General features: G+C 40.2%; 1 protein-coding gene across 4 annotated transcripts in view; it reads right to left on the bottom strand.

The window, feature by feature from the left end:
* Positions 1–12,778, bottom strand: part of ndrg4 (NDRG family member 4) — a 102,215-nt gene that overhangs the window by 48,306 nt on the left and 41,131 nt on the right. The window contains exon 1 of one of the 4 annotated variants that reach the window (XM_079286769.1): positions 5,147–5,341. The exons of the other annotated variants lie outside the window; for them this stretch is intronic. Coding sequence (XP_079142895.1) covers positions 5,147–5,167 — 21 coding nt within the window. The 5' untranslated portion in view covers positions 5,168–5,341. Of the gene's footprint in view, positions 1–5,146; positions 5,342–12,778 lie in introns of those variants that run through there. 4 annotated transcript variants of the gene reach the window in all.

The raw sequence follows: 12,778 nt of genomic DNA, 5'->3' as shown, positions 1-12,778 counted from the left end.
TATTACTGCTACCATCAATATTATTACTACCACTACTGCTATTACTACCACTGCTACTATTACTTATACGACAACTGCTACTACTACTACTGCTAGTCATGCTACTAAAAGTAGTAATACTACTACAGGTATTAGTACGACTGCTACTAGTACTACTACTGCTACTTCTTCTACTGTCATTACTACTACTACTACTACTACTGTGATATTAAATACTACGACCAATACTACAGCTATTACTATTACTACTGATACTACGTCTTCTACTACTTCTAATTACTAATACTTCTACTACTAATAATACTTCTACTAAAACGACAACTTCTACTACTACTACAAATATCACTGCTACTACTACTACTACTACTAGTACTTATTCTAATGCTACTAATACTTCTACTAATAATACTTCCACTACAATTTATACTCCTACAAATATCACCACTGATGAATTTTTTTAAGCCACAGAAACTGTTCAAACATCAAAATGTGCAGCTCTTTCAGGAGAGGTGTGATATGACTTTTCATATTTGTAATCTTTAAACTTTTTGAATTATTAAGCTTTTTGCAATTTGGTTTTTGAATTGGATATCTATTTTCAGCAATGCTTTTGCGATTAATTTCAGTTTTCAGCATTCCAACGCATTTTCAGCAGGAAATGCTTTTTCTAGTTAAACTTGAGATTGCTCCTTCCCACTTCAACAGCCGATCCATGCAGGACTATTCCTCATTAGTCCTTCGTGTAAAGGCCTTCACACACCCGGGGCTTGAAGTATAAAACGACAAGAAAATGCAAAATATTCACCAAATATTGCTAATATTTTGCATCAAAATTATTCATACCGGCAGCGATGCCTATTTGTGACAGTCGCATCACTTTTTCAAAAAAAGGTTCAAATAGATTTGTGCAGGCAGAGAACCAACTACCAGGTTCAGAGCAGCGTCTGTCAGTCTGTCTGAGGTAAACTGTTGTTTTGCCTAAAGCTACGGTAAGATATGTTATTGAGTTTCCTTTTAGCACAAATAATTTGAGTTCCCTCTGGTAAACAGTTACACAGTGTATAAGTCTTGGGCTTTTATTTTGAAAGGTAAGAACAGAAGGAGTGGATCTGGTCTAAGCTTTTGTCAATGTTGAAAGGAGTAATAAAGTTTGCAGTCTTGGTTCGCGGAGCCGCTGTGTTTTTGTACACTATAGTAGGGGTGGGAATCACCAGAGATCCCACGATACGATATTATCACGATACTTAGGTCACGATACGATATTATCACGATACTGCGATATTCTGAGTATTGCGATAACATAGGCCTATATTGCGATTTATTACTTTTTTCAACTTCAAATGATGTCCCCAAAGGAAAACTGTGTCAACATGTTTTGTCAAAAAGATAAAGTTTTCAGTCTGTTCATCTCACTTCAATCTATTTTATTGGAGCAAAATAGGACTGTCAAGCAGACAGACTGACCATCAATGTCATAAATGTTGCATGCACCTGACAAACTGAACTGTTTGTATTACTACATAGTCCAACTTCACAAAATGCAAACGTGTGGACTCTGTGGAGTATATGAACTACAACTTATATAAGTAGAATATAAGAGTTATATAACTCAGTATAACTTGCGATGCGTGGACTTCGTGGGCAGAGAGACAGTTATGCGCTGCACTCTCCCCATGAGCCTGGCTACTGTTCGCAGATTTAACCCCATTGTGAGGCCAGATGTCTCTATCTTTGTTTTGACCAACTTCCTACCAATCACGCTGACCCGGGACCTTTCCTGACCTCACCAGAAAACAACTCAGCACCATGTAGTGGACTGAAAAAGCAATTGATTTGATTTTTCTAGTTATTTTTTTTATTTATTTTTTTATAGTTTATATCAGGGGTGCCCACACTTTTTCGGCTTGCGAGCTACTTTTAAAATTACCAAGTCAAAATGATCTACCTACATTAAAAATGCTGAATATCTATTTATATATATATATATATATATATATATATATATATATATATATATATATATATATATATATATACTGAGTATACTTTATATTTACAATATATGTTGGCGTACCTTGCATAACTGCACCCTTATGGCACAATACAATTCTGCACATTTTTGGTCATTACCTTACTCTGATGACTTGCACTGAATGGAATTGGCCAGAGTTGCATAGTCCGGACAGCAGCTGCTGGTAGCCGCCTCAAGCAGACTTCAAATGATCATCAGTCATGGTGGAACAGTGTTTCGACTTAATATTCTTCATGTGGGAAAAGGCTGCCTCACATAAATAAGTAGAGCCGAATAATGCAGTCAGGAAGGTATCACATTTCCTCATGTTTGGGTACTTTTCCTCTGTGATAAAACTGTCCATGAGCCCTGGACTTCAGCTGAATGTCAGCTTCCAGTGTCAAAGTGCGAGTAAATCAACCTCAATATCTTGCCGAAATGTGCAGCACATAAGTGTAGCAACTGGCTCGAGTAAAGCAAAGTCTTGAAAGCGTTTGTCAAACTCTGACAGACACTTGTCAGTCTGCTACATGGCGCTACAGATTTAGCTTCTTCAGTAGAAATCAATTGGAAGGCTAACTAATTGGCTCGCCGGAGTTTTGCAGTAGCTCGCGCGGTTGACTGCGCATACGTGGTGACCCGTGTGTTAGAAAATCAAGTGGCAAATGCCATGAGGACATCTCTTTTTTTTTTTATGGCATGCGATCTACCCGCACTACCTCCGCGATCGACCGCTCGATCGCGATCGACGTATTGGGCACCCTTGGTTTATATAATAAAAGATCGATACTTGGCGTCCGTGTATCGATACAATATCGCCACGCAAAATATCGCGATACTATGCTGTATTGATTTTTTCCCCCACCCCTACACTATAGGGTATGTTTTGAATACGTTCCGCACAACATGATTGGTTGATGTCTTTTATTCACGGTGTGAAAAAAAACATTAAGTGGTAACACGTAATATTGAGGAGTCGCCCCCTGATGGCAAGTAGAGAGAATGCAGCTGATTCTGATCTTAATTCTTCAGAAAGTTTGGAAGAAGAAATACTGTTTTATATCAAAGATTGAAACATTCATAACTGGACATGCACTAAAAAAAAGCTGAATGGGAGGGAACTTAAATAGAAATGTTGTTAAGAATCATCTTCTTACATGAAAACATCATGATACGTGTGATTTATGTTGGAGGAGTTAGCAAAGCTTGGCAGAGGGTTCTATCCATATATTCTGCCACTGCCCAAAGCTTTGAATTTGGCTCCAAATTCAGCTTTTTCTTATCTCACCTGACAGCACACCTGTCCTGAGGTTTTTTTCTTTTTACAGCCTTCAGTTGTTATTTCCTGTTTTACTGTTGTGTCAGATATTTCACTTCACTGTTGATTGTCGTCCCCGCCCTGATTGTTCTCACCTTGTTATCACCTCCTTTTTTAGTCACTGTGCTCCCTTGTGTTTTTCAGACTGACCTTTACTTATCTGCACTCAGATCATGTCTGTTGTTTTGTGATTCCTTTGCATTTATTTTGGACTCATCCCTGACTTTTTCTTCACTACAACTCAGTGTATCGAGTCTTGCATTGGAGTCCTTTGTCTCTTGGCACAAGGTGGCAAACTCCGGTTCTGCGGAGTGAAGCCAATGCGGAAGTGTCTTAAAACTTGCATTCTCTCTAATGTCCATCAGGGGGTGACTCCTCTGGTTGTATAGAAGTCTATGAGAAAATGACTCTACTTCTCTCTTGATTTATTACCTCAGTAAACATTGTAAACATGAGTTTATGGTCTCAATCCCTAGTTTCAAGTCTTCTTCAATACAGCATGATGTTCATTGAGTAAATTATGGTCCATTTAGAGTCAAATAGACCATAAAACAGGGGATGCTTTAGGGCGAGCTTACTGTGATTGACAGGTTGCTGTCGCCACCAGAGTAGTATACGTCACAATGACTACATCCACTTCTTATATACAGCCTATGGTTGGCACCAGCGTCACAACAACAGAAAATCATTGAAATGATTTACTAAGGATTTGATCTTTAAAAGCAATAATAATATAAAATCACAATGTCCTGGTTAAAGCCACAACATCTAAATAATGACGAGCACAGGTCTCTAAAGGCTCATTCTGGCTTGCTGAGCATCCAAACCTGTATTGTTATGACAGTATCCGCTGGTGAGAGCCAGACAAACTCAAAATGGAGGTATAGGAGACGTGTGTAACGTGTGTTCATGAGCTGTGCAATGTAGGCACACACACGCACACACGCACACAGAGTGGTAGTTTGGGATTATTATGCCTGCTGGATTAGGTGGTGAAATGCCCTGCAAGCCTTTTATTGATGCTGCTGACACTCATGTGTGTATTCTCCAACAAACAAGAGATCCGATACTTTGTCACTCACCCGCGTAAGAACCGCGTTCTAATTTGGGGCAATTACTGCAGCAGGAGACGTTTCACAAACACACAAGCCCCTGATGACCTTCAAACGTCCAGGGAGATGGGGGGGAGGTTACAGTATCTCTCAGTGGACGTGGACACCCAGCTTTCACAATAAGACACAGCTTTTTGAAATGCTCCACAGCAACGTGGCTGGCCAGATTTGATTTTCACAAACACACAAACACACGCATACACACACACAGCTTTTACTCATCCGTTTCAAGGTTGCCAAAATGGATGATGCTGCAGAGGGATTATCACTTCCTCGACACCCCCACGCACACACACACACAGGTGTTTTTCCATAGAGGTATGTATGTGCATCAGTGCATTGCGCAGCATCTGTGTTGGGGGAGCTTAAGTGTGTCAGTGGGCCAAAGAACGAGGCGTCGCTTCACACTGACGCTGCAGTTCTTCCTCTTTGACACAGAACATATTCCATACAGTCATTATAACACAGGTTCTTTTTGTTTCCTGCAGTGGAAATGGTTTCAATATAATATCTTTTTTTTTTTTGCTTTGAAATATACAAAATTAAACATTTAGGGGCTCATAGAAGCAGCTCAAAAGCTGTCATTTGACTTTTTTTGTAAAGGCCAAGAAATTGATTCTGACATTGTTGACACCAGATCCAAATACAGTCACACACACACACACACTATATGAACTAATAACACACACTTCCCCTGCCACTCACCCCGTCCCAGCACTCAGGCATGGCTCCGCAGTGACCGCTCTCTCAGCGGACTAAGAAGAAGAGGAGGAAGAGGAGGGTGCAGACGGGCAGATAAGCAGCCAGGCCTCTCCTATTTTAAGGGACTAGGTCCTGGTGAGAGCCGGATGCTGGATGCTGCGGTGTCTTTGTCTGCTTCGGCAGCACTCCCACCCAGACTCTTAAGCTTGGAGCTGCTGACTCCCCCGCCTCTCTCTCCTCATGCTACATAGGCACCCGAGACAGAGACAGGGTGTGGGCCAGGCAGGAGATGATTCGTTCGCGTTGCTGCCTCCCATGCACGGGATTGGTCGGTTGTGTTGTCCGTCTCCAGTCTAAAGGCTCTCCCATCTCTCTCTCTCTTTCTCTCTCTCTCATCAGCACCACTGCTCTCTAGGTCTAGTTCTTTTCTAATTTTGCTTCACTGTGTTTCTGTTTTCCACCACTTGTGTCAGCTTCTTTGGGAGAAAACAAAAAGGCTGCTGTTCATGAATTAGCTGCGATGAGGACAAATCTTTGGATTCAAAAATTGTATTCGGAGACTGTACTGGGAGTGTGCAGTCAGCCTGCACATAACATGTTACAGTATGCAGCGGTAAACAAGACTCAGAGGAGAATCATCTCGCCTCAGTGGTTATTGCAGCAGCCCGTTCTCCTTTCTATAAAGCTTCAGACAGTGCCACCTTCTCCCCAGAGCTACCATTCATTTCAATGCAATGACAGTGATCTGTGACTCACATGGGGCAATGTAAATCCGCACAAATTCTCAGCGCCATGTTTCACTTTGGAGAACTTTGACTATAAAAAATAGCAAACTGTTTTGACAATGCTGAATTTCGAGAGAACGGACAGCAGGAGGGTCTAAAATGGAGGAAGCTAATGTAGCTTGCGAGCTACATCCATTTCTCTCAAAAGCATTGTATTATGCCAAATGGATCCATTCTTAATTGTATCTATGTTATTTTAGAATCCCTATATGTTTTTAGCATGTAGTTGTATTTGTTGTCTAGTTTTCTTTTGTTTCTTCTGCAATGCTTTTTGACAATTCAAGCTAGAGTTGGTAATGTAACTAGATAGATTTAAAAAACTATAAAACCTAAAAACCCAGCTCAGTGTTGCCAACAGCATTAGCTCCAAAAGTTGCTAAATCTACCAAAGAAGTCACCACAAGTTGGCAGCAATTATCATTCTGACCATAAACAACCAACCTGGCTATTGTTACACTCACAGCTGTTAAGCTAGACGCTTGTGGCAGACTAAGTGTAGAGGTAGAGTACGCCTGTTGCCTGTTAATATTCCAGTTCGTTATTGGCATTATTGTGCACTTGACACTGAAACAGGAACCTGTTCCCATTTAAATCTGCACACATTTTGATCCTAAGCTTCCTGTTTCTTTCTTCTATTCAACTGTCACTCAGAGGGATCTTTGTCCCTTTCAATTGTCAGTTTGGTTGAATAATTGTACAGCGTTTTGTTCTCCATGTACAAAACAAACTCTTCACACAAAATAACATCCATTTTTAAAGACTGTACAACCCGCAAGCAAGCAGTCAAATGCGCTTTTTATCACTTTTGATTAGATCAATTTACATGAGTACACAAGATGAGTCATCAAAAATATGATAAGGTTTTACAGAAAACAAGAGATAACTAAATAATTAACACTGGGAGATATAATTAGTAATTGGGAGATTACTAATTGCTATGTTTCAGACGTGTTAGCCTTAGTATTTCATTTAAATCTCTGTTTATCTCTATTTTCTATTTGATTTTTAATTTGCTACCTTGTGGGAAGCACTGAACTGTAACCTGTAACAATATAATATGCCATTATTTATCTTCATGTAAACTCTACAAAAACAGTCCAAGATGAACTTAACATTCGAGAATTTTGTTGTCCTTTTGCATGTCAAGAAGACTCCTGGCTTCCTTTCCCTGCAGCTGAGAAGTCAAATACTGCCAACTCTGGTCAAAATGTCGAAGAAGTAAATAAAATGTCAATGTAAACTAATTTTGCTCAGGGCCTCCTGAGATGAACCATTAATGTAAGAGGAAGCAACGGTCACTATGTTAACATTCTAAAGATATATCACCAGTTGAAATAAAATTGAGGTTTGCTGACGGGTGAGAAGCGTACGTGCATATTCACCTCACTGTAATGGTGTCACATGCTGACCATACTAACAGTGCAGACCAGAGTCTGTGTGTCATTCAGCGATGTGGCCCTTTGTCCTGCCGCTTCAACCTCGTCTCTCCCTCTTTTCTCTCCCTATCTATCCACCCTTTCCTGTTGACAGAACACTTAGTGTGCTGACTCAACTTGAAACACCCCTCTCTGTTCTGACTTTGTCCCCCCCTTTCCTCTTTAGAGGAGAATAACTCTCCCTGCTGACTCTGCATTACTCTGTCTACTTTAAACATACAGTCTCTGCCCACGAGTATTTAATGAGCGATGATGGGCGGGAGGGCGTTTGAACCAATATCTATATCAGAGATGTGTTTAACGCTGTGAAACGATTGGTTAGGTTTAGGCAACAAAATTACTTGTCGTAGAAGATCATGGCTTGTGTTAAATGATAATGTAACAACATAATGTAACAACGTAATAATGTAACAACGTAATAATGTAACAACGTAATAATGTAACAACGTAATAATGTCACAACGTGACGTCACAACGTGACGTACCAACGTGACGTCACAACGTGACGTACCAACGTGACGCACAATTAGGGCTGGGCAAGTTAATGGGTTATTGTCGCATTAATTAATTAACGCCGACAATTATTTTATCGCACGTTAACGCAGGTTTTTTTTATTATTAATCGGACATTTTTAACACAAGAACCGGGCAGCGAGCGGTGACCAGCTGTGTTTGTGTGGTGTCTCTTCTTTCTCTTGCTGCTGCTGCTGCTGCTGCCACTCGTCTCGTTACAGGACCAAACGTGACAATATCAAACTACATATTGTCGTGTTTTTAAATAAACATATAAGCACGTGAGAACAAACTGCTCTTAACTGCAACTCTTTATTAGCATAACTTCCACATGCACGTGACTGGCACGGTACAGACTCCCTCCAGGTTCCCATGCTTCACCTACATTCCCCTGGGTCCTAAGTCCCTCCAGGTACAGCTTCTTATCACCCTCTATGTCAGGGGTCTTCAACGTTTTTCAGGCCAAGGACCCCCAACTGAAAGAGAGATGGAACAGGGACCCCCGACTATATATATTGTATAAAATTGTGTTTTATATTAAATGGGCCTAGTACCATGTATACCTCTTTATTGTGCATTCAATACTAAGCTATTCAAATAATACACAGGTTAATATATTCATGTTTTTATTTTAAACATGTTTAAGGTACAGTGAGTAGGGTGGCCGTATACTGCCATTCATAAACATACCTTGTCAGCTGATATCAATGCCAATATCAACATTGTCTGTCAATTACATGATAATCATGCACACAAGCTATTCAAACTGATGTTTTCATTTTAAACATAAATGTGGAAACGAAAAATGAGTGATGGCCTATTAGTGCCACTGCCATGCAAAAACATACTTGTTATCTTGCATACAATGCTGAACAATTACAATAATGGACAGATTCATGTTTAGAGAAAAAGAAATTACATTTTTTTTTTTTTTTTAATTGTCTAATCCAGGGATTCCCAAAGTGTGGTGCGCGCACCCCTGGGGGTGCGCGAACTGCCTCTAGGGGGTGCGCGAGAGGAAAAGTGTAATGGCGGTCTGATGGTGTAATAATATTAAATATAAAAAAAAAATGTAATTTTAATTTAAAAAGTGGGATTTTTCACAAAATAAAAACATGAATTATAAAAATTCCCTTTGTAACATTTAAAATTAAAAACGTACAATTTAATAAATGCACTTGAGCTCCTTCCGGCAGACCTGCCGCCAGTCGTACACACTAGCGAGCCTAGCTTGTGCAGCTAACGTCAGCTAACAGCGAACTTCATGCATTCAGCAACATTCATGCAAATATGCTAAACTGGCTGAAATCGGGGAAACTGTCAGGTGGGACATCTGAAGCTATCGGTCGTAAAAGAGGAGAGGGACAGAGAGAGAGAGAGGAATCGGAGGCGAGGGGAACGGAGAGGTGCGTTGGGGAGAGACCGGGAGAAGAAATCGAGCCAGAGTCAGAAGAAGATGAGACGGAGGAGACCGAAAAGGAGGAAGGGATAGCACAGACAAATCGGGAGCACATCGGCCCATTGCGGAGTCAAGGTGAAAAAAGAGGAAACGAGAGTGAGCATCAGACTGGGAAAAAAAAGAGGAAATATGATGAAAAGTATCTGTGTCTGGGCTTCACTTGGATTGGCAACGCAGATTGCCCAAAGCCACAGTGCGTGGTGTGTGAGGTTCTGGCTAACAGCTGTCTGAAGCCCTCTTATTTAAGTCGCCACCTGAACACCAAGCATGCCAGTGCAAGTCAAAAGCCCCTTACATTCTTTATATCGAAATTGGAGGAGTTACAAAACAGCCAAAAACAACTGGAGTCTCATTCATGTGTTGGGTCTATAAATGACGCACTACGGGCTTCATATCTGGTTACAGAATAGCGAGAAAGGGGCTACCGCACACAATCACTGAAGACGTGAGCTTGCCAGCTGCCAGAGAGATGGTGGAATGTATGATTGGGGGGAAAGAAGTAAAAAAGTTGGACATGATCCCGGTGTCCAACAACACTGTGTCGCACCGCATCGATGCTTTGTCCGAAGACATCCTGGCTACATTAGTCGCTCATTAATTGTAAATTAAATGTGATAATCTGCCTCTGAGCCTGTGCGTGTGTCCTCGCATCCGTATTGCTCTTTAAAAGTGACGCCTTGTGTAACTGAAAGTTATTGAAACTTTGTTGCAGTGTTTCAGGGCGTTTTCACACCTTCAGTTCGTTTGCTTTGTTCCGATTCAGGGATTAATATGATACAATGTTGCAGTTGCCCCTTTGTTCGGTTTGTGTTCACACTGCAACATTTAACAGCGGACTAAATATTGTAAACAAATGCCACGCGCGAGCAAACTGTTCTCTCATTGGTCCGATTCTTATGCGGCTATAAAGGCTTAAAAGCCTCTGTTGCTTTTTTTAAATTATTATTAAGGGGGGGGGGGGGTGCGCGAACCCGGTCGGGATGTAGAAGGGGGTGCGCGGCCTAAAAAGTTTGGGAACCGCTGGTCTAATCAAACAAAAGATTTCGCGGACCCCCTGCAGTACCTCCGCAGACCCCCTGTTGAAGACCTCTGCTCTATGTACCAACGTACATAACAAATACCACACATATTACAGTAATCAGCGTTGCATATGTGTCTGACCAAAATACCCCAAAAAGCAAAAAAGAAATTATTCTGTTTTTAAAGTGTTTTTGTTTGGAAGATGTATAATTAGTATATCATTTAGTTATCGCTAGTGAGAATTTAACAAACATAAAAAAAATAAAAAATAAACATGACGTAGATAGGTTTGCAGTTTTATAGGTGTATATTTCAAATTGCATCTATTACACACAAATAAAGTTGTGAACACCGGCTGAATATCTATTATCAGAATCATTATTACTGTATTTTAACTGCTACTGTATAAAGGGAATACTGCTGTTAAAAAGCACCTTATTTGTTTAAAGTGTTTGCAAACCAAATGTTATTGCACTTTTGTTCATATAGCAGTACTTTTAAAATAAAAGTGCACAATACACTACTTTTGAATGTTGCGCATAACAATGCGATTAATCGCAGAAAAATCATGCAATTAATCGCGATAAAAAATTTGAATCGTGGCCCAGCACTAATAACAATATAACTTAACAATGAAACTAACATCAATAAATAACAACAAAACAAAACCAGAGTAACAACATTACGTCATAAGCCTTAAGGCAACTTTTACTTTTGATTTCACTCGGGACATGAACAGCCGTCTCCTGGCTGAAAGTATTTTTAAAGAACCTTAGACGTTGTATAAATGATACGCTTTCTTGCTGAGAGTTAGTTAAGATCAATACCACAAAGTCTGTGCACAAAATATGGAGCTGGAGCCAACAGGCGATTAGCTTATCTTAGCATAGCATAGCCGAAAGACTGGAAGCAGGGGGAAACACACAGCTTGACTCTGTCCTAAAAATGTCAACCAATACCACTACAGCCCACTAATTGTTGGAATGCTGTGTACAGTCATTCAGGTCTTAGGGATCTTCAGATGTCTCTCTCTCTCACTCACTCACTCATTCTTTCTTCTCTCTCTCTCTCTCACTCATTCTTTATTCTCTCTCTCTCTCACTCATTCTTTCTTCTCTCTCTCTCTCACTCATTCTTTCTTCTCTCTCTCTCTCTCTCTCTCTCTCACTCATTCTTTCTTCTCTCTCTCTCACTCATTCTTTCTTCTCTCTCTCTCATTCTTTCTTCTCTCTCTCTCAAAAATTCTTTCTTGTCTCTCTATCTCTGTCTCATGAATTCTTTCTTCTCTCTCTCTCTCTCACTCATTCTTTATTCTCTCTCTCTCTCACTCATTCTTTCTTCTCTCTCTCTCACTCATTCTTTCTTCTCTCTCTCTCGCTCTCTCTCTCTCTCTCTCTCTCTCTCTCACTCATTCTTTCTTCTCTCTCTCACTCATTCTTTCTTCTCTCTCTCTCAAAAATTCTTTCTTGTCTCTCTATCTCTGTCTCATGAATTCTTTCTTCTCTCTCTCTCTCTCACGAATTATTTCTTCTTCTCTCTCTCTCTCTCTATCTCTCTCTCTCTCACAAATTCTTTCTTCTCTCTCTCTCTCTGTCTCTCTCATACAGTCATTCAGGTCTTAGGGATCTTCAGATGTCTCTCTCACTCACTCACTCACTCACTCATTCTTTCTTCTCTCTCTCTCTCACTCATTCTTTCTTCTCTCTCTCTCACTCATTCTTTCTTCTCTCTCTCTCACTCATTCTTTCTTCTCTCTCTCTCATTCTTTCTTCTCGCTCTCTCACAAATTCTTTCTTGTCTCTCTATCTCTGTCTCACGAATTCTTTCTTCTCTCTCTATCTCTCACGAATTCTTTCTTCTCTCTCTCTCTCTCTCACTAATTCTTTCTTCTCTCTCTCTCTCTCTCTCTCTCTCTCACAAAGTCTTTCTTCTCTCTCTCTCTCACTAATTCTTTCTTCTCTCTCTCATTAATTCTTTCTTCTCTCTCTCTCTCTCTCTCTCTCTCTCACTAATTCTTTCTTCTCTCTCTCTCTCTCTCTCACTAATTCTTTCTTCTCTCTCTCTCTCTCTCTCTCTCTCTCACTAATTCTTTCTTCTCTCTCTCTCTCACCAATTCTTTCTTCTCTCTCTCTCTCTCTCTCTCTCTCTCTCTCTCTCACTAATTGTTGGAATGCTGTTAAGCATTCCAACTATTGTTATCCTGTTTCTTTATTCAACTTCTTCTATTTCTTCCGTGACCCTCTTCTCCTCCTTCATTTTTTAAGCTACAGAAACTGTTCAACTATTAAAATGTTCAGCTCTTTCACCAGAGGTGTGCTATGACTTTTTATATTTCTAACCTTTAAACTTTTTGAATTATTAAGCTTTTTATTTTTTCAATAGGATCTCTATGGAGAATATTTTCAAATGGCTTCAGGCACAC

This window comes from Melanostigma gelatinosum (genome assembly GCF_949748355.1).
Source record: "Melanostigma gelatinosum genome assembly, chromosome: 1".
Classification (NCBI taxonomy): domain Eukaryota; kingdom Metazoa; phylum Chordata; class Actinopteri; order Perciformes; family Zoarcidae; genus Melanostigma; species Melanostigma gelatinosum.
Note: the sequence above shows the minus strand (reverse complement) of the source record. Positions and strands in the feature narration are given on the sequence as shown.